General features: G+C 38.0%; 2 protein-coding genes and 1 pseudogene across 2 annotated transcripts; 1 reads left to right on the top strand and 2 right to left on the bottom strand.

Moving 5' to 3' along the window:
* Positions 1 to 5,339: 5,339 nt before the first annotated feature.
* LOC104229682 (pentatricopeptide repeat-containing protein At5g43790-like) lies at positions 5,340 to 7,187 on the bottom strand (annotated as a pseudogene).
* Positions 7,188 to 11,206: 4,019 nt separating this feature from the next.
* On the top strand, positions 11,207 to 11,980 carry LOC138872020 (uncharacterized). The gene has a single exon (XM_070149963.1). The coding sequence runs from the start codon at positions 11,207 to 11,209 to the stop codon at positions 11,978 to 11,980; it is 774 nt and encodes a 257-aa protein (XP_070006064.1).
* A 270-nt stretch (positions 11,981 to 12,250) lies between these two features.
* LOC138872019 (uncharacterized) lies at positions 12,251 to 20,438 on the bottom strand. The gene is made up of 5 exons (XM_070149962.1): positions 19,740 to 20,438; positions 14,604 to 14,660; positions 14,280 to 14,349; positions 13,157 to 13,225; positions 12,251 to 12,411 (listed from the first exon to the last, which is right to left on the bottom strand). Exons 1-5 carry the CDS (start codon positions 20,436 to 20,438, stop codon positions 12,251 to 12,253), a joined length of 1,056 nt encoding a protein of 351 aa, XP_070006063.1.
* Positions 20,439 to 22,516: the final 2,078 nt, after the last annotated feature.

Genomic DNA, 22,516 nt, shown 5'->3' with positions numbered 1-22,516 from the left:
AATAAAACCTTAAAGGAGATGATGAACGCCTTGTTAATAAGTTCTGGTTTACCTCAGAACTTGTGGGGGGAGGGGGGAAGCTATTCTTACAGCTAATCCAATACTGAATCGAGTTTCCCATAGCAAAACGCAATCCATTCCATATGAAAAAAAGAAAGGAAGGAAACCCAACTTAAAATATTTTAAAGTTTGGGGGTGTTTGGCTAAAGTGCAAGTTTCTTAACCCAAAAGGGTAAAAATTGGACCAAAAACCGTTGATTGCGTTTTCGTAGGATATGCAACAAATAGTAAGGCATATCGTTTTCTGGTTCATAAATCAGAAAATCGCGACATTCATATTAATACGGTAATTGAATCAGATAATGCTGAATTCTTTAAGAATATTTATCCTTATAAAATGGAATGTGAGTCGTCTAATGAAAAATCTAAGCGACCTCCGGAAGAAGCAAAGAAAAGTACGTTTGATGAGGAAAATCCAAGACTTAGTAAACGTCAAAGGACAACTACTTCCTTTGGACCAGATTTTCTGGCATTCTTATTGGAAAATGAGCCTCAAACATTCAAAGAAGCAATGTCTTCCTCAGAAGCACAATATTGGAAAGAGGCAGTCAATAGTGAGATAGAATCCATATTAAGTAATCATACTTGGGAATTGGTTGATCTTCCTCCGGGACCCATCTCTGTTCCCTTTATTTTTCTTTTCTTTTGCCCCGACATAAGGTTACAGAAGTTCTCCTCTCAGTTCCACGGATATATATTATCTTCCTGCCCTTCAGGTGGGATTATTACTTATCCTATTTCATCTAATTTTGGCTAAAATATTCAGAGGTAATGAACATTACAATGTCCTTATGTTTCTCTATCTCTTTTTTAATTTAAACTCATTTCCTTCAATCATTAACATCTTTTAACATGATTTCAACTTAAAATCAAAGATTTTCATGGGAAAAATTGGGAGTTTTGGGTAGAACCTAAGTTTTTCGAAAATTGGGGATTTGGACCTTGATTTGGGGACCGATTTCAAAACAAATTATATATTTGGATTTGTGGGGGAATAGGTAATCAGGTTTTGGTCTGAACCTCGGGTTTTGACCACGTAGACCCGAGGGGCGTTTTGGTCATTTTACATAATTTCGCGTATTAGCTTAGAAATTAATTGTAGAATCAGTTACTTGAAGTGTTATTTACATTATGCGATTGAATTGAATAGATTTGGGCCATTTGGAGTCGAGTACTCGTGGCAAAGACGTGGTGTTAGGTTGATTTTTGAACCCGGTTCGAGGTAAGTGGCTTGTCTAAACTTGTGTGGGGGACCTTCCCCTTAGGATTGATATATTTGGTAATTGAAATGCCTTGTACGTGAGGTGACGAGTGCATACTTGTGCAAATTCTTGGAAATCCAATTTTCTTTAAGTACTTATTAGTATGTTCCTTTTCCTGCTATTATTATTTATATTATTAAGCTAATTGTTAGTTTAAAAAAGCATGTCTAAGTGATTTAATTGCTTTAATTATTCAATCTGGTTACCTGAACTCTGTGCAGCGTGCTAGGCTAGAATTATTTGTTGCCTTAACATGAAATTTCTCTTCTCTGAATATTTTCTTGCTGCTGATGCTGCTGCTGTGTATTTATATTGGGACTACGGATGTGGGATTCTGGTAGCTCCCCTCCTTGTCTGTTTACTTTGGGACTACGGGTTAGATTTTCGTTAGATCCCCTTGCATATTTACTTTAGGACTACGGGTTAGATTCCCGATAGACCCCCCTGCACAGTTATATGGAACTACGGGAAAGCACCCGATAGATTCCCCCAGTACTGGGTGTTTAAATTTGGGACTATAGAATGGGATTCCGGTAGATCTCCGCGCACTATGAGTTAGACTACGGGACGGTATCCCGGGAGATCCTTCGGATATATATATATATGATGGACTACGGGACGGTATCCCGGGAGATTCACCAGATATGTAAAGATGGGACTGCATGACGGTATCCTAGGAGATCCCCGATTGTTACTATTGGTGCTGAGTTGTATTTCCTTCCATGTTTACCTGGTTCTGTATAGTTGTTGCTGTTCTGTTCACCTTGTGTTATTTTACTACTGTACTCATTTATACTGTTCCGTTCTATACTGTTAACCTTTATATTTTATTTAATATCAATAGGGCCCTGACCTTCCTCGTCACTACCCAACCGAGGTGAGGCTTAGCACTTACTGAGTACCGTTGTGGTGTACTCATGCCTCTTCTACGCATGTATTTCATGTGCAGATCCAGGTATCGCTAATCAGGCCTACTATCGTTGAGGGAGGCGATTGCGTAGAGACTCCGAGGTATATCTGCCGCGTCTGCAGACTAAGGAGTCCCTTTCTATTCCTGCCTTTAGTATTTAGCCCTTTTGTACTTTTCTATTCTTTATTAGAAATTCCGAAGTTAGAGCTATGTAGTATTTCTTTCTTAGCTTGTGATTCATGGGTTTCCGGGCCTTGAATTTATGTTTGGTATTGAAAGTTAAACATGGTGCATGCCGAGCGGCACATTTACACACTGTTATTGCTTGATTTCTATTTTTAAATTGTTTTACTTCCGTAAGTTGGTTATCTTCCGCGAATTTAGGCTTACCTAGTCGTAGAGACTAGGTGCCGTCGCGATGGTTCATGGAGGGCGAACCGGGATCGTGACAAGTTGGTATCAGGGCTCTAGGTTCATAGAAGTTATGGATCACAAACCGGTTTATTAGAGTCTCGCTGATTGGTACGGAGACGTCTGCACTTATCTACGAGAGGATATGTAACCGTTAGGAAAAATTTCACTTCATTCGATTTCCTTGTCGTGCGATATTTTGACACCACCATTCTAAACTTTTGTCTTCTATTCTCTTACATATGGTGAGGACACGTGCTACTCAAGATGATCAGGCACCTGCGCCCCCTACTGCAGTCGTTAGAGGCCAGGGCCGAGGACAAGCCTAGGACGCGCACGTGGTGCATCCAGAGCACCTGCGCGAGCTGCCGCCGAGATACCACTAGCGGATCCAGCCGGAGTCCAGGCACCTGGAACACCTACTACTACTACCACGCCAGCACTTCAAGAGACTCTGGCATAGTTTATGAGCATGTACACCACTCTGGCTTAGGCATGGTTGCTTTCCCTTGCTGCAGCTACATCCCAGGCCGGGGGAGGAGCACAGACTCCCGCCGCCCACACTCTTGAGCAATGAGTGCATGTCGAGCAGGTCCCTAAGATTATTCCTGTACCGCCTACAGTGCCAGCTCAGCCCGAGGATAGGGCAACTGCTTTTGAGGATGAGCAGTTGAGGCTTGAGAGGTTCAAGAAGTACAAGCCTCTTGTATTTAGCAGTTTAGCATCGGAGGATGCTCTAGGGTTCCTTGATGAGTGTTACCGCATTCTCCGCACCATAGGTATCTCAGGATCGAGCGGGGTTTCTTTCACAACCTTCCAGCTTCGAGGAATCACCTATGAGTGGTGGCGTACCTATGAGCTAGACAGTCCAGCTGAGGTTGTTTCACTGACTTGGACTCAATTTTCAGATCTGTTCCTGAGGGAGTATGTTCCTCAGAGCCTCAGGGACGCATGACGTGTAGAGTTTGAGCATTTGCGCCAGGGTGCTATGACTATTTCGGAGTATGCTGTCCGTTACACCAGTTTGGCTAGTCATGCACCAGCCTTGATTGCTACTGTTCGTGAGAGAGTTTGCCGATTTATTGAGGGCCTTATTCCCAACATCAGGTCTAGCATGGATCGTAAGTTGGAGATGGTTATTTCTTATCAGCAGGTGATGAGCATCGATAGGAGGATTGAGGGTATGCAAGCTAGGGAGAGAGAGGCCAAGAGGTCTCGAGAGTCGGGCCATTATTCTGGTGCTTGTACCCCAGCTGCAGGTCATCATGGTAGGGGTTATATGAATCGCCCTGTTCATTATTTTCTTCCAGCAGCCAGTGGTATTCCAGCTCCTCTTAAACCTCAAGAGCCTTATTATGCACCACTGTTATCCAGCGCGCCTCCTGCGCGGGGTGCTTTCAGTGAAAATTTTGAAAATTTTGGTGAAAAGCTTAACCTTTCAATTTTGAAATTCTCTTTTCAGTGAAGCAAACATTTGCTACCATTTATTTCTCCTTTTTTTGCCGAAGTAGTCTCTCTATTTTATATGGACAGGAAGCAGTTCTTTATAAAGTTTAATTGAAAGCTAGTTTTTGTTCTTACCCTTCTTTTTTTTCTTTTCCAGCAAAGTAAAATGGTTTAACCAACATTAAGACTTTTGTTTTTCTTTTACTCTCTTTTCTTAATTTGGTTTTAAGCAAGGCTATCAGGAAATTCAAGATATTGAAGAACTAATAAATGCAAAGATATGTACACTTCGAGAGGAGGTTGTATACATGAATAGATATGATAACATTGGACCTAAGAAAATAATAGCAAAAAAAAAGATAAAAGTAGACAAAAAACAATTTAGGAAGCAAGTAAAAAATTAATGCACTGAAATGTATCCGAAAAACCTATCATATCATTGAAACATGCAAAAAACATAGTTTTAGCCCCCCCCCCCCCCCCCCAAAAAAAAAAAAATCTGAGAATCAATAATTGTACAATGTATGATAAATGAGAGTTATCATGTAAGCAAAATATCATAACATTTTTAGGTAATAAATTTATATGATTACTCTTTATAAGGACTCAACTATAAAGCAAATGTAGATTTCAGGTTTGTAATTCTTCTTAATTGGATTTTTTTTTCACATTCATAGTATTTCGGAGAGTAAATTAAAGTACTTTTAGACGCAATGAATATGTAATTGGAGTCCATAAAGCATTTTTTGGAGTGCAAGTAAGACTTATCATTTCTCCATGATTAATCAACTTGCTATAATTCAGCAATACTAAAAGATAGAGATAAATATAATACAGTAGCTCTACTTTTATACATACATCTTTCACCAAAAGCGAGATCACAAGGAAATGGAACGCTAGTTTACGCTTTTTTTTTGAAATAGAGGAGGCAAGATGTCCGACTAAGTAAACTAGGGGCGAATTTATAGGGAGATGATGGGGAACGTGAACCCATGGTCTTTCCATAAAATTAGATATTTATGTACATATTTTTTAAAATTGATATTATATTAATTGTTCGCACCCATGCTTCAAGAAGACTGAATGATGCAATTGATTGAAGGTTGAGTTATTTACTAAGAGGAATAAGGATCAATTCCCCTTAATATAATTTTTCTTTCTTTTTTAAGTAGTGCACATATGTACTAGAAATTCTAGATTCGCCTGTGAAGTAAACTATATGTTCCAAATAACACAAAGTACAAGAAATTCTACCAATAATCCAAACAAGAACAAGTCCCATTTCTGAAGTGATGAAACCTAGATCTATCTCTTACTATAATTTCCCTCTCATAAATCCTTGAAATAAGCTTAGTAGTTGCATGGCAGTCACTACAAACCCTTAGGTTCTTTACAATTCTAATAGGGGAACCAGAATCAGATGCAATAAGAGCATTAGGAATGGCTAACCTTTCACTATGGTATGAAAGTGCATCTTCCTTCTCTTCCTCTTCAATGTCAAACAACACTTCTCTTGTTCCTGACTTATGACCCTGTTCTTGCAGCCTTCTATTTATCTCATCTAGCTTTAGATATATCCAGTTAGCATGTGGATGAGTCATATCACCAATAAGGAACTCGTGCATAGCACCATCAATATCGACAATGCTACTACCAGGAGCTTTGTCGATTCCATGATCTTTCATCAACTTCCTTATATTTTTCGCATCATCCCACCTGTTCATGCTAGCATACATATTCGATAATAACACATAATTCCTGCTAGTCTCTGGCTCAAGTTGTACCAACTATTTTAATGCTGATTTACCTACCTCTAAGTTACCATGAACACGAGCAGCTCCTAGTAGAGACCTCCGAAGAACTGCATTTGGCTTCATAGGAATGGTCTAAACTATTTCTTCAGCCTCTTTTACCCGGCCTGCTCGATCCAAAAGATCCACTAAGGTCCCATAGTTCTCAAGCTTAGGCTCAATTCCATAATCCTCATTCATTGACTCAAAAAATTCGCAGCCTTGATTAACCAACCCCACATGAGAGCAAGCACATATTATAACTAGCATAGTTATATCATTAGGAATCAAACCTTCTAATTGCATTTTCTTTAAAAGGTCAAGAGCCTCCATCCCAAGGCCGTGCACTGCAAGTCCTCTAATCATGGCATTATAAAAATACGTGTCTCTTTCAAGCAATAGATCGAATAACTGTCGAGCAATATTAAGACGGTCACAATTTGCATACATGGCGATTAAAGTTGTGCCAATGAAGCGATTGAGCTGGAGGGCGCTCCTAAGCACAAAAGAATGAGCCCATATCCCCTGACTAACCGCACCCAAATCAGCACAATCACTAATTAACGCCACCAAACTAACCTTATTAGGACTAGCCAAAGATTTCTGCATTTGATTAAACAAAAGCAAAACTTCCAATGACAAATTAGTGCTATCATAAGCATTATCAAGAATGGCTTCATATTGAACATAAGTATTATGGGCATAAGCTGTAAGTATGGAGTTCCAAGAAGCTAAATCCGGCCTTGTGATTTGATCAAAGAGGAATCTTGAAACCCCAAATTCGCCACTCCTGGAGTAGAAATTAAGCAACGAGGCTTGAACAAAATGATCATAAGGTGGTTCAAGGAATTTCAAGACATGGGTGTGCAAGGCACGACAATGTTGAAGCCATGGTTGAGAACTAATTTTTTTAAAAAGAGACGAGTAAGTGTAATTATTGGGATTCAGAGTGGTTTGAGTGAGAATACGAGTGTAAAGAGCTAAAGAAAAGTGAACTTGATCATCTTTCCTAGCAAGGGATGATAAGATTAGGGTGTTGAACAGGAAAATTGTTGGATTGCTTGCTTGGTTGAAAATGGTTAACGCATAGGAGTTGGTGGAGGCTAGGGTGGAGGACAAAATGAGTATGCAACTAAGAGGATAAGTGTGGAGAATAAGTCCAGTTGTGATCATTTGAGCATGCACTTGCTTGAGGGTGGCTATGTTTTTGCATTGTTCTATGAGTTTGAAAATTGGGTGGGCAGATTTTGAGCTCAACGTTTTCATGTGATGTGCTCGAAGTTTTGCAAGACAAACATAACCTTTCATAAGTCCTTAGTGCAGATTGAGATTTCTTCTTTTGATGGTGCACTTGCACAGGATTAATCGCACGGCAGAACCCAACAACAATTCAGATCATGCCCACATCTGAAAATTAAATAAAGACATAATTAGCTCATCATTTCAACATATACAAATTTAGCACCTATGTGAACAAAAATCATACATCTGGTCATTATGGTCAAGATTTCTTTTTTTTAATCGATTTAGTTACAGATTGATATAAAAATTTGTTCAAATAATCTCACCACCATGCTCAGATCACATAACTTTCAATTAGGATAGTCACAATCTTCCATTATAAATAAAATAAGGAAAAACATAAACATAATCAAAATTTGATAAATAAACTAAAATTCAAAAATCCTTATGAAAAAAACACAAATTACCAATAAAAAGAAAGTGAAAATGTGAATCACAACATCTTTCCATAAAGTGAGAAAGTTAGTACTTCCAGTTATTTTGAACAATATATATCAAACATCACCAGCGTTTTGCAGTCTAGAAGTCATAGTTCATATGAAAAAGCGAATCTAATGCCATAGTCAACTGAGGTGTTCAAGCATTTAGTCTTCTACGGAGCCCAGCAAATGCGCGACATGCTTAGCGCTAGCTTAACAGAATAGAAGCAACTCAGAGAGGTTGTTAACAGCTTGTGCATGAGCTCAAGTTGCCACATGGGAGGCAGTTATATGCAAGTCGCAATAATTTTACTGAAATTAATTAGGAGAATAGCTTATTACTCATGCGGTATATAGAGTAGTGAGTATTAGCAGTAGCCTTGTGTCGGTGATAACTTATACCAGATATAGTTTCCTGGACCCAAATTTTAGCATTCAAACTCATAGTTCCTGAGTTGATGGTCATTGACTCATTGGTACCAACTGGTTTTAGAGTCATTTGAATCCTCGAAACAATGTTGAAATGGCTAAAAGACCGCCAGAATATACTGAAGTGGATGTAAAAAAACTCACTAAGCAGCCTAAATAGTTGCCACCTCACAGGGGTAGATGACAGAATACCCTCGGTCAGTGACCGTATACCAGTGAATAAGGAGACTTATATATTTTTTGATAAGTAAAAAAGAAAAACATCACACGTTTGTTTTGGCTGGAAAGAAATTTTGTTCTTGTCATTTGTATACTACCACAAGGACTCAAATAGATGCACCTACGGAGCATAAGTTTTACAAACCACTCACTGAGGACTTATTAGATGAATTGGATGAACCAAGATATTTTCTAAGGTGGATCAGAGAGCAGGTTACCATCAATTTATAATGACAGTTGAGATTATCTTCAAAACAAATATATTAGTGATGCTATTTGGCCTAACCAATGCACCATCCACCTTAAAAGGCTCGATGAACACCATCTTTAAGCCTTAATCATGTAATTTGTATTATTTTTCTTCAATTATATACTAATTTCCTTCTTCAGTAGTTCAGTAAGAAGTTTAATTTATGCTCTTGATCGTTTTTATTCGGGATTTATTATGGAGACAAATGCTAGTGACCGTGGTAGTAGTAGCAGTGTATTTTCTTATCAATTATCAATTACTATCAACTTACACTTGATCTATTTATGCAATCTTTAAGTAGTCATATCACTTTTTAATTTTCAGAATAGGCCCCCAACCCAAAAAAAAGCTCAAATTTCTGTTAAGCCAAAGGTGCATACTAACTTTCAGTTTCAAGCATTGCCAAGTCAAAGAGAGTTCAAATTCGCCATTTTTATCAAGTGGCTTCAACTATAAAATATTACAAAAATACACTACTTGATTTAGCCATCATATTAAAAAAGAAAACGTCAAGTAATAACACAAGAACATAAATAAAGGGGAAGAGAAGAACGTAGACCTACTTGGAAGAATAAACCTATGAAGGAGTAGCCATTTGACTCTTCAATTTCACTTTAGTCCCTTTTTTATTTCCCATGCACTAGAGATTTTCTCCCCGCCGCCTCCTTCCAAAAATGCCGAGATTGTCAATCTGTTAAGGAGACCAGAGCATTCTTCTCTAAGGGCAACTTTGGCATTAAGGGAAACTTTTTTTTCCCGCCGTGTTAAAAGAGATACTTTACCCTCGGTAGAGAGGTTTTAATAATATTATAGCCTTTAAAATTTGATAAATCCCTTTAAACCCTCACAATCCCTTTCTTCCGTCGACAAATCCCAATCACAGTTCTTTCTGAAGAATTTTTACATTCTCTCTTTGAAATCAACCCTCTTTCTATATTGATTTTATAAGATTTTCTTCTAAAGCTCATAATTTTCTCTAACAATAGAAAAGAAAATAATAAATTTTTTGTCAATCTGAATTTTGTCATGGCCAGACTTTGGAGCTTTTCTGGGTTTTCCCTTTTCTTGTTGGCGTTCCGATGGAGGGATATCACCAGATAGATATTAATTATTTGACTCGATTGTTCGAATTAAAATTGTCAATCAATAAATTTTTAATGTGTTTGACTCTCCACCATTGACAGCCAGGTTTTGAAGCTTTGAAATTGAATTCGGATTTCAAAGAATATTAGTGTTTGGATTAGGTGTTATTACAAACGATTGAAATATTCTATGGAGTTTGTATCTCAATTTTGAGGGTATGTGGTGAGGATTAGATTTGATTTGGGCTGGATTTTCAGAAGAAGAAAAAGAAGAACGCTCGCATACAATATACATACAAAATTGCATTAAAGTTGTATAATAATTGCATGAAATTTGTATGAAAACTATATTTGATTGTATTTTATTTTTAGTTGTATTTTTTAATTGAATATTGTATGAAAGTTAAAAATTAGTTGTATACTGTATGAGTCGTTGTATGAAATTTGTATTTAAGTTATAAATATTATTTTTTTTACATAAAGTTATTGATATGTATCAAATTGTATTAAGAGTCAAAGTTTTGATTGGAATTTCAGAGATGAAGAAGAACACACCACATACAAAATATATACAAATCATATATAAAGTACATACACAAAACATATTGTATAAAATTTGTATGAAAATCGTATATATATATTGTATAATGTTCTAGGTATTTAACTGGGTAAGAACAAGTTATAGAATACTGAAATTGTTAGCATTGTTTACTTGGTTGAAAATGGTTAGCGCATAGGAGTTGGTGGCAGCTAGGGTAGAGGAAAAATGAGTATGCGACTGAGAGGGTAAGTGTGGATAATAAGCCCATATGTAATCATTTGAGCTTGCACTTGCTTGAGGGTGGCTATTTTTTTGCATTATTCTATAAGTTTGAAAATTGGGTAGGCAGGTGAAGCCAACACTAAATACTTCCACGGTCTTATTAGAGGCAGAAGAAGGAAACTCTATATCCACAAAATCAAAGACGAGAATGGATAGTGGATCCAAGGTGATGAGGCTATTGGTAAAGCAACATGTGATTTATACCAAGACCTTTTCACAAATCCAGGAGGAGTCATCAGGGAAGATCTGTTGTCATGCATCCCCTCCATGATCACTCCTGAGGGTAATGTTATTCTGTCAGCAGACCTAACCTTACAGGAGCTCAAAGAAGTTGTGTTCTCTATGAATCCCACAAGTGCTGCAGGGACAGATGGTTTCAATGGAAAATTTTACCAATCTTGTTGGGACATCATTAAGGATGATCTGCTAAATGTTGTATTAGCTTTTTTTGCGGCTGCAATATGCCAAAATACATGACCAGTGCAGGCTTGGTTCTCCTCCCCAAGGTGGAATTTCCAAACACTTTATCTGAATTCAGACCTAGCAGCCTCAGTAATTTCATAAACAAGATCATCTCCAAAGTTATAGGTGCTAGGCTTGGGCCTATACTTTCAAGAATTATTTCTGCTAACCAATCAGGTTTTGTAAAAGGAAGGAATATTTCTGAGAATATCATGCTTGCTCAAGAAATTATCCATGGCATCAAAAAACCAAATGAGGGATCCAATGTAGTCATAAAGTTAGATATGGGTAAAGCATATGATATGGTCTCCTAGAGTTTCACTTGCATAATGTTGAGGAGAATGGGATTTTGTGAGATGATCATTGATATGATATGGAGAACCATGTCCAACAATTGGTATTCAGTCATTGTAAATGGAACTAGGCATGGTTTCTTCCATTCTACAAGACTAAAGCAAGGAGATCCCTTTGCCCATTCCTTGTTCATCATTGGGGCCGAGCTTCTGTCTAGAATGCTTAACACCCTCAATCATAATCAGTTTTTCAATGGTTTTTATATGGAAAGCAGGGACCATCAAGTCAATCACCTCAGCTTTGTAGCTAATATCATCATATTCTCCTATGGTAAAAGGTCACCTCTTCAGAAAATCATGTGGCTATTGAACAAGTATGAGGATACTTCTGGCCAACAGATCAATAGGCAAAAAAGTCATTTCATGACCTCCCTCTGTGTATTTCAGTCAACAATTAGAAGAATCCAAGCAGTCATAGGTTTCTCCAAAAAGCTATCCCCTCTCACTTACCTGCGATGTCCACTGTATACTCGCAGGATGAAAATCATCCACTTCAACAATCTAATCTCCAAAATTGCGGGAAGAATCAGGGGATGGCATGGCAAAATGCTATCACATAGAGGAAGAGCTACTCTGATAAAGCATGTTCTCCAATCTATGCCAATCTATCTACTGTCCGCAGTCTCTCCTCCTAAGACAGTCATGAAACAAATTGAGAAGCTAGCAGTAAACTTCTTCTGGGGCATGGAAGATAATGAAAGGAAATACCACTGGGCTTCATGGAATAAATTATGCTTCCCTATGAATGAAGGGGGTATGTGATTCAAAACCATAGAAGACATTTGCAAATCAATGGAATACAAACAATGGTGGCACTTCAGATCTACTTAATCCTTGTGGAGTAACTTCTTTAAAGCCAAGTATTGTCAAAGATCCAATCCCATCTCCAAAAATTGGGTAAAGTACAATCACAAGCATAGAAAAGATTGAAGGTCAACAAGAAAGAAGTTGAAAAGAACATCTAATGGAGACTCCATTCTGGAAACTACAGTTTTTGGTGGGAGAAATGAAGGAGGCAGACCTAGGAATATTTTAGTCTCCTATTTTTGGAACAATAGCTGGTGGAATCTTCAAACACTCAATGAGAGTACCCCACCTCACATGATCCATTTGATAACTCAGATCCCAATCTTTTTCAATAGCAACTTGCAAGACAAGGTCATCTGGACCCCTACTACTGATGGTAGGTTCACCTGTGCTTATGCATGGGAATTAATCAGAAAAAAAAAGCAACCCAACTTATTCAATAAGATGACATGGCATAAAAAAATTCCATTCAAATGGCCTTTTTGCTTGTGGAGAACTCTCAGAAATAAATTCCCAACTGATGACGGGGTGCTAGTTTTTAGCAATCCTACTGTTTCAAAGTGTGTTTGTTGCTCTGTTCACTCTAGTGAAACAGATGACCACCTTTTTAATGTGGGTAACTTTGCCAGAATTGTGTGGAGAAAATTTGGAGGGCCAGTTGGAATTCAAACTGAAGACATGCCTCTCAGAATACTTTTGATGAAGTGGTGGCTTCTCAGCGGTCACAATGAAGTACAAAGACTCATCTTAAATACCTTGCCTATCATAATATGTTGGAATCTATGGAAGAATATGTGCAATGCCGAATATGGAGCCAAACTATCCTCCTTGACCAGAGTTTTATTTTTTATTAACTCTAACATCAACCTCTTGCTTCGAGCCAACTATCCAGAAATCAAATGGCTTATCAGATGTTCGGATTTATACTCTTTCATTGAGAACCTCCATCACCAAACCATCTCCATCCAGGTAATTTTGAAGAAACCAAGCCATGGCCTTGTAAAGATCAACAGTGATGGGAGTGCACTCATAAACCTAGGAAAGATTGGCGCAGGGGTGATTATTAGGGATGATCATAATTGTGGCTTCATACACGCCATTATTGCACCATGAGGGGAAGGTACCAATAACCTTGCAGAAATTGAAGCAGCTTTCTTAGGTATCCTATGGTGTTTGAGTAATGGATACTCTCAGATTCACCTGGAATCAGATTCTACTTTAGTTCAATGGTTAAACAATGGCAAAGGGTTTCCATGGACCATGAAGATGAAACCTCAACAACTCTCAAACCTCTATCATCAATGTGAGGAGTTCACATGCTCACACACATATAGAGAAGCCAACTGTCCTGCTGACTCTCTGTCAAAGCTCTGCCATCAATTTTCAATTCTTACCAATTATACCTTACTCTCCTCATTGCCAAATCAAATAAGAGGCCAGATCCTGCAGGACTCCCTAGGTACCTCAACATTCAGGCATAAGAAGACAAGGAAAATCAGGTTTTCATCACAACAAGCTACTATACCTGAAGCAGATTTGGTATTGCTACTACGGATGCCTCTTGACAATGATCAACATAGTAGGCTAGTCACAATATTTCAAATTACCACTGACTATGGCAACACCAATAACAACAGTTCCTCCCTCATGTGGAACTGTACAGTTATGAGTTTTTCACTAATTGTTTTGCTCTTTTGCATGTTTCACTATCCTATGACCTATCCAACTTTTTGTTGTTATTTCAGGGTGTGGTTGTGATCATTCTCCTGAAATCCCAACAAAGGAAGGATAAAGGTTATAGAGAGAAGGAGGTTCACCCTAAAAGACATAGAATTGGATCCCACAGATACATGCCCTTTTCATTATCCATACAAGAACACAACAACACCCTATTTCTTTCCCCCAACACACATAAACACTCACATAACCAACCAAACACCTATATACATCAATCAAGAATCACCTACCCTCATCCATGCTGCATCAGTTTACACAAGAACCTGATTGCAGAAAGCATCAAATCTAGAATTCTAGGCAGAAATGATCAATTTCTACCTAATACTGCTCTCTCTTATGCAGTTTCCATCCTCTTCCTCAAGCTCAACCAATTGATTTATCTTCAGAGTGTGGTAGCGTCAACCATGATGTTCATTCATATGGAAATATATCAACTGGCTGAAGCACACCACTAATGCCATAAAGCAACAGCTCCAACTTCAGTCCTTCATAAGACTCATTATATCTACACTTGTACCTTCCCACCTATTTTTCACCTTCTCAACCATAGAAATATCCATCAAACTGTATACAGCCAAAACAAGAACCTGCAAATAGTTTCTCACTCAAAAGCAAAGATACCGTCCCTCTTTCTAGACCCCATAAGAACCTGGAAACAAGGGCTTCTTTCACTAACATATTTGCTATTTTTTGCAGGTACATGGAACTAGCTTGGTCAATTGCTGCACTTTCAGTCAGTGGTATCAGCATCTCAGATGCTCATTTTGCTGAAAGTGCATCAATTCTACCAAGTCTGCCAATCCAACTCCCAACTCATCTCCCCACACCCACAATTGCTTACCTTCATCATTATGTCAACGGCAGCTCCAAAGCAAACACTTCCAGGAGATCCCCGTTTCTATTGATCGCATGAAGCAACAACAATCACAGCAAACTGTCAAACTTTGTTGCCCTATGCTTCCACAAAGAAAACACTAACATGAGACTTCTCATTATCCTATCTCTATGTAGCAGGTCCATTTACAGAAACCTGCCACCAATTCCACTTTTCAGTCACCAACTTTAGTTACCATGCATTTTTTAGTCAGCAACTCTCAACAACATGAGTCTACCCATGACAACCTCTTACCTAGCATTCAACAGCTAGTTGCCAGCATAATCCTTGGTGGACATTTGAAGAAAGATAGTGTTCACCCCCTTCTGTCAATAATAACAAGCAACAGCTCTCCAGTCCAGTTTATTGGATCCTTTTGAAATTTATCTTCTATCTTGCTTTCTTTGTCTCCAATGCCAAAACAGGATTGAAGATAGCCCATTCCACTACTACATGTTTTTTGTCACCCCTTCACGGTCCTTTCTACATTTTTGCTAGGTGTAGGATTTGTAACATAGGGAAGATGATCTTCCATCTCACTACTTCAGTAGAGTTAGGACCACTTGTGTATTTCTGTATAGTTGACCTAGGTTTACATCACTCTAATTTTGTACATCTAGTTATCTACCACCATTGGATAGATAATTGGTATATCACTATAGGTCTTAATCATCACAACATCCAGGGCTCATTTAGTTGTCATGTTTGGACAACTAAATGATCTAACATCACATTTCTGGAGGTCAGGTCCATCCCCCCTCCATTATTGTAATTTTTTTATATGAAAACCAACCCTAGGCACAATGCCTAGTGGCTTAATTTAAAAACAAAATTGGGTGGGCAGATTTTGGGCTCAATGTTTTCATGTGATGTGCTCGAAGCTTTGCAAGACAAACATAACCTTTCACAAGTCATTAGTGTAGAATGAGAGCTCTCCTTTTGATGGTGCACTTGCACAGAATTAACCGCACAACAGAATTCAACAACAACTCTGATCATGCCCACATCTAAAAAATAAATAAAGGCATAGTTAGAACTCATCATTTCAGCATATACAAATTTAGTACACATGTAAACAAAAATTATACTTCTGGTCATTATGGACAAGATTTCTTTCTTTTTTTTAATCAATTTAGTTATATAAGAATTTGTTCAAATAATCTTACCACCCCGCTCAGATCACATAACTTTCAATTAGGATACTCACAGTCTTCCATTATAAATAAAATAAGGAAAACCATAAACATCATCGAAAATTGATAAATAAACTAAAATTAAAAATCCTTATGAAAGAAACACAAATTACCAACAAAAAGAAAGTGAAAATGTGAATCACAACATCTTTTAATATAATGTATATATATATATGTAGAGAGAGATGTTATTACTTTTGCTTTAGGTCCTATAATTTTTTAGGAGTTGTTGAACCTTTAAGAGATATATACTTTTAGAAAATATAAATGAATTAAATAATTTTCTATATGTATTTGCATAATATTGGTTTGAAATAAATTTAAGTAGTGTAATATGATTAGTAACGATTCATAACTAGTTTTATTGTTGTATGTAAGATAGTTTGTTTTATGAAGTAAATGAACAAGGGATTGGTAGCATATTGTAAGTTGTTGCCATTGTCTAGTGTCCTCTCATCTCCTTTCCTCCTGTATTCTTCATTTCTTCTCATCTCACTAATCTGGTTCTCCCTCGGTTACTGTTATGACCTTAGTTTCATTGTAATATTTTCAGTGCTATCAATATTATCGGATCACTTGACTCCCAATTAATCTGATAATGAAATCAATCTGTATGGACTAATTTGGTTGCTCAAGTAATTCTGAAAGTCAACACTCCCAATGAACAATCAGATTGATTTCATTATCAGATTAATTGGGAGCCAAGTAATCCGATAATTGTCATGACCAATTCCCCGAATCCGGTCGTGATAGCGTCTCTCGTGAAGACAAGACCAGCCAGACCAAAACAGACCACCTCTTTTAAACAGTTAAATACCATAAGTAGTTCTAAAACATGATATAATAATCATAATTTTCGGAATTAACGATAATAACAGTAGAAACCATCCCGACACAGCCCAAACCGGGGTGTCACAAGTCATGAGCAACTAAGAAATCCGGATACAAGTCTACAGAACACTAAATCCGATATAATAGTTCTAATAACATGAAAATGATAAGATAAAGGAGGCACAGGGCTGCGGACGTCAACAACTACCTCGTAGTCTCTGAAAACACTGCCTGGATTGGGAGAATCAACACTCAGGAGCGGACTCTGCGATGCTTGTATCTGCACACATGGTGCAGGGAGTAATGTGAGTACTCCGATTCAGTGAGTAATAATTATAAATAATGGCTGAAAGTATGAAGACACGTAAAGACACAAAGCAATTCCATATCAAGTAGTAAAATCACTTAAAACAGTAAATCAGTGAAGAAATCAAATGATATCCCTTTTTAAAACAAGTAAAACAGGTAATTTAACAGGTAAATAACAAGTAGAAATCCGTCCCTCGAGCACAATATCAATCGCTCAGAATATTATCAGTCCATCGGGCTCATTCTCAGATCATAATGGGTACCCGCACTCACTGTGGGTGTGCAGACTCTGGAGGGGCCCCTTACAGCCCAAGCGCTATATCAAGCCACCTCGTGGCATCATCACTCGGCACTCGACCTCACATCACTCAAGCCACCTCATGGCATATAAAGTATCTCAGGCCCTCGGCCTCATATCACTCAGCATATCCTCACATATGTCCCTCGGCCTCACTCAGTCCAAAATCATCACAAGCCCCTTGGGCATTAGTAAAACAATAGTTCTCAGCCCAAAACATGATGTAATCATTTAAGTTTCAAATCTGAGTAAAATTGGCTGAGTTTGTCAAATAGTAGGTACCAACAGGACTGGGTTCAAATAATAAGTCAATCAGTGAGGAAACAGTGATAAAATTCCCCAAAGGGTTCAAATAGTTGGCACGAAGCCCAAATATGGCAGTCAGCCCAAATCATGATGATAACATATGAATTTCAGTCAAATACACGGTAAAATCATCAATCGGGACGGACCAAGTCACAATCCCCAGTAGTAAAAGACCCCACGCTCATCATCCAGCGCGTATCTTGCCTCAATATAGCACTACGATGTGCAATCCGGGGTTTCAAACCCTCAGGACATCATTTACAATCATTACTCACCTCGAACCGGCTAATTCTCTAGCTCGCGATGCCTTTGCCCCTCGAATTGGCCTCCACGCGCGTTGAATCTATCCAAAATCAGAACGAATACGTCACAATATGCTAAGGGAACAAAGCCCAAGCGAAAACATCCGAAAAATATCAAAAATCCCGAAATTAGCAAAACCCGAGCCCCGATCACACGTCTCGAAATCAGGTAAAATTTACATTTTCAGAATCCTCATACCCTCACGAGTCTAACCATACCAAAATTATCCAATTCCGATACCATTTGGTCCTTCAAATCATCATTTTATATTTTTGAAAGGTTTCATAATTTTCTTCCCAAATTACATCCCAAATCATGAATTAAATGATGAATTCAATGATAGATTCATGTACTCTAGCCAAATCTGAGTTAGAATCACTTATCCCGATGAATTTCTTGAAAAACCTTCAAAAAATTGCCAAAATTCGAGCTCTCTAGGTCAAAATATTAAATAAAATCCAAAACCTCGTATTTATAGAGTACCCCTCAGATCTCAGCCTTCCTTTTGTATGGTCCGCGTGGGTGGGTTCTGAGGCCTGCAACCCTTCTGGACCCGCTACAACTATGATTTTGGCCTAAAACATCCCGGAACCTACCCGGAACTCCCGGAACTTCAAACCAATTGTACCAATACATCCCATGATATCGTTCAAACTTGTTCAAAACTTCGGAACGCTCACAACAACATCAATCACCAATTTAACATAGGATTCAAGCTTAAGAACCCAAGAACTCTTAAATTATGATTTCGATCAAAAAGTCTATCAAATCTCATCCGAATGACCTAAAATTTTGCACACACATCCCAAATGACATAACGAAGCTACTGTCACTCTCGTAATTCCATTTCGACCCATATATCAAAATCTCACCTATCAACCGGAACCGCCAAAATATCAACTTCGCCAATTTAAGCCTAAACCTTCTCTACAACTCCAAAACCCATTTCGATCGCGCTCCTAAGTCATAAATCACCTCCCGAAGCTAACCGAACCATCGTAACTCACTTATGAGCCTTCTAACACATAAGTCAATGTCCGGTTGACTTTTCCAACTTAAGCCTTCTTAAAAGAGACTAAGTGTCTCATTTCTTACCAAATCCTCTCCGAACTCGAACTAATCAACCCGATCACATAAAACACGGATAATGAAGCGTAAAGAAGCTAAAATAGGGGAAAACAGAGCGGTAACTCATGAGACGACTGGCCGGGTCGTCACAATAATATTGCTCAGCATTCCTATAAATACTAAATTGCTCTGTTATTTTATCTTGCACGGATTATTCAGGTATCAACTTCTCAATACATTTATACTATCCATTCCACAAAAGTTCATTTCTTAGAATCCTCTCTTCATTGTCATAAAACAGTTCCGGGTTCAAAATAAGTCCAGCATGCAAAGGGCTATGAAGCTTACTATCCCACCTTTTATCTATGATCTCAAAAATTCATTTGTATTTTCTTTGATCATTAAAAGAGGCTTAAATAGCCTCCTTTGACCTATCAATTGCTTTGTATAGGTAGCCCATTGGTGGCCTTTGCTCCCCATCCACCAAACGAAGCACTTTAACTGAAGGACCACCAATCTTCAATGCATGAACCACATTGTTCCAGAATGAAGGAGAAAGTACAATATCTGCAGATTCTCTCCCTCAAGCTTCCCTTCCATAGGCACTGCTAGTGTACTCATCTGAAAAAAACAACTTCTTCAAATTGATTTTTTGCTCATGAATTATATGCAAAATCAAGAAAGCAGTAGCAAATCTTGTCTTTGCAGGTTTCACCAAGCTTCTTTGTTTAGTGAATCTTTTTATCATGTTCAATAAAAAAGCCTTTGAACGATATAGGAATGCGCTCTAATTGCCTGATTAAAGACAGTACTGAAAGGTCTTTCCTTGAAAATGTCACCGAAGATCAAATTAATGGAATGTGTTGCACGCGGAGTCCAATAGATATGCGGGTACCCAACAGACATCAAACCACCAGCTTTAACACTTTCATTGGCGTTGTCCATGACAACTTGAACAATATTTTCTGCTCCAATAGAGTCTATTGTACTCTTGAACAAGGAGTACATTTTGGTTAAATCAGTCGAAGAGTCGCTTGCATCAACGGACTCAAGAAACAGGCTTCTCTTAGGAGAATTCACCAAGATATTGATGATTATTTTTCCATTTCTCGCCGTCCACTTATCCATCATAATGGAATAACCAAACTTGTTCCATTCTACTTTGTGCTCCTCCACGATTTTGTTCACCTCTGCCATCTCTTTTTTTAGATATGGCCCTCTAACTTCATAATAAGTTGGAGGCTTCATTCCTGGACCATATTGGCCTACAACCTCAATAAAAGCAACAAAAGTGTCAGTATAATTAACACAATTAAAAGGAAGACATGCATCATACATCCACCGGGCAAACATTATAACTGCACGATCCCTCAAAATCGCTTTGGCATCAATTTGAGGATTACCACTTTTTCCTCCCTTATCTCCAGATTTTTGCAGAAAGTAGCAATTCATAGGATCTTTGGTCTTGCCAGTAGATCCACAACTAGAAGACATTAGTGGAAGCATCCTTCCCCGTTATTGTGATTTTGGTGGAAGCGACGAAGCATTGTCACCTTCTTCTGTTTCATCATTATCATCATCATCAAGATTATAAAGTTCTTGTTCATGAATCATTTCAGTTTTTAACTGTTTCTTTTTTTGAAGGTATGCTTTCGATTCTTCCTTCACATGCCCCGGAACTTTAGGACAAGCTGTGACATTTGGATCACCATCAATTAGATGCGCTTTTTGACGATAGATTCCCCCATTTGAAATCTTATCACAAAAAGACATCTAATGGCCATCTTGTTGGTCTCGTTAACTCTTTCAGAGTAAGCAACCAGGTCTTTCCTATCTTCTTTTGGCGCCATTAAAAGAACGACTACATAACACATAAGAAAGGCGATAAGAACTAAGAATAAAGGATATAAAAATTAGACAGAAACTGGAAAAATTGGGCAGAATTTTTCTGAAAAAAATTCGCCAGCATTTCGGTGCTTTTTGGACATTTAGAAAGAAAAAGAAAAAGAAGAAGAAGAATTAAAATCAAAAGTGCAGAACATACCTGTTGAAAGTTGTTGTTGTACTGTTGAAGAAGAAGAAGAACAACCCTAGTTTGAAGAAATCGATGCTGTTGTTTGAAGTTAATGAAGAAGAGAGGAAGAAATCGTTGATGTTGTTTGAAGAACCCTAGTTTCTCGCTGTTGTTGAAGTCTAGAAGAAGTCAAAGAAGTCCAGATTGTTTAGAATACCAAGTTTTTAATAAAATAGGGCTTTGGGTATTTTAAACAAAGAAGCAGACGCTTCTCTCGCTTCACCGCTTCTCGCTTTTTACAGAGAAGCAATCGCTTTTTCGTACCAGAGTCGTTTTTAATGACAGAAGTGATGAACTGTGCGCTCTGCTTCGCTTCTCGCTTAAATCGAGGAAGAGCTCGCTTTTTTAATCACAGTTCCCAAGTGCCTACTGCTGCATGTCAATTATAAATTGAGATATATTCAATTATATGGGAATTTATGTTAATTGGTGCTAGTTTTCAAATTTCATAATTTTATTAGGTAAAACCTCTTTCAATTTTTCTGTTCCACATGAGCGTTTGCAGTTTTGGGTTCAGTTTTGTGCCACTTTAGATGTTTTTCAAAATAAGATATTGAAGTGGATCTTAAGGTTATATCTTCATGGATTGCAATTGAATGATCATTCTCAATGTGTTTTGTTGGACTGGCTCAAGCTGTTGCAACCATAGTCAACTAGATTTGATTCCCTTTTTTATGTCCAATTCCTATATTCACATTCAAATTGGTAGAGTTTGTTAATGCTGAAGTTTCACGACAATATACTCAATTTTCCAGTACAATTGCATGAAAAAACTAGTATTGAGATTCTGTCTTTCATTGGACCTGCAATGTACTCATAGGAAATGTATTCAAAGACCGTGTGATAATAGGTGAATTTAACTATAATTAGGCCCTAAATAACCACTGTCTTGTATAGTTTGGATGATAAAAGTGATAATAAAATGCTCTTATTAGTGTTTTTCATGCTTTGCAGGTTATATATGACCAGAGAAGGCTATGGAGTACTTTTGGGATCAAATATGGAGAAAAAGAGGCCGATCATAAAATTTCGTCAAGTAAACCACGCGAAACAGCTCAAGTCAGAACTGAAAGATGATTGTCGCAGTTCCACCGCGACCGCGGCAGAACCGCGGTAGAAGAGGGCTACAGACAAGTGAGAATCATAGAGCATGTGTGGCCGCGGTTTGATGGCGACCGCGGCAGAACCGCGGTGGAGGCGGAGAACTTCAGGGACTAAAGTGCAAAACACGAGATTTTTAGCCCAAAACCCTATTTTAAACACTAGACTCCGCCCAAGAAAGACATGTATTGTTTTTGGAGAGTTTTTTTTGGCAAGAAGAACAAGTGTGAGAGATCACCCAAAACATCTTAGTTTTCTTCTTCTCTTTATTTTTATGATGAATATTGTTTAGTTTATTTACCCATAGTTATGAGTAGCTAAATCCTTTATCTAAGGTTTTGATGGAACCTATTTGGGGATGAACCTCTTGTTTATGTTAATACAAATTGCTAGTCTC

The sequence above is a fragment of the Nicotiana sylvestris genome, chromosome 6, assembly GCF_000393655.2.
Source record: "Nicotiana sylvestris chromosome 6, ASM39365v2, whole genome shotgun sequence".
In the NCBI taxonomy this organism is placed as follows: Eukaryota; Viridiplantae; Streptophyta; class Magnoliopsida; order Solanales; family Solanaceae; genus Nicotiana; species Nicotiana sylvestris.
Note: the sequence above shows the minus strand (reverse complement) of the source record. Positions and strands in the feature narration are given on the sequence as shown.

What these genes read in the sequence shown, in the direction of transcription:
- LOC138872019 (XM_070149962.1), bottom strand. Translation starts at nt 20,438, where the DNA reads ATGTCTTCTAGTTGTGGATCTACTGGCAAGACCAAAGATCCTATGAAT. An exon ending in TCAGTACTGTCTTTAATCAG is followed by an intron (nt 14,661 to 19,739) that starts GCAATTAGAGCG and finishes TGCGATCAATAG; the next exon opens with AAACGGGGATCTCCTGGAAG. An exon ending in GCTGCTTCAATTTCTGCAAG is followed by an intron (nt 12,412 to 13,156) that starts GTTATTGGTACC and finishes GCATAAGCACAG; the next exon opens with GTGAACCTACCATCAGTAGT.
- LOC138872020 (XM_070149963.1), top strand. Translation starts at nt 11,207, where the DNA reads ATGGGATTTTGTGAGATGATCATTGATATGATATGGAGAACCATGTCC.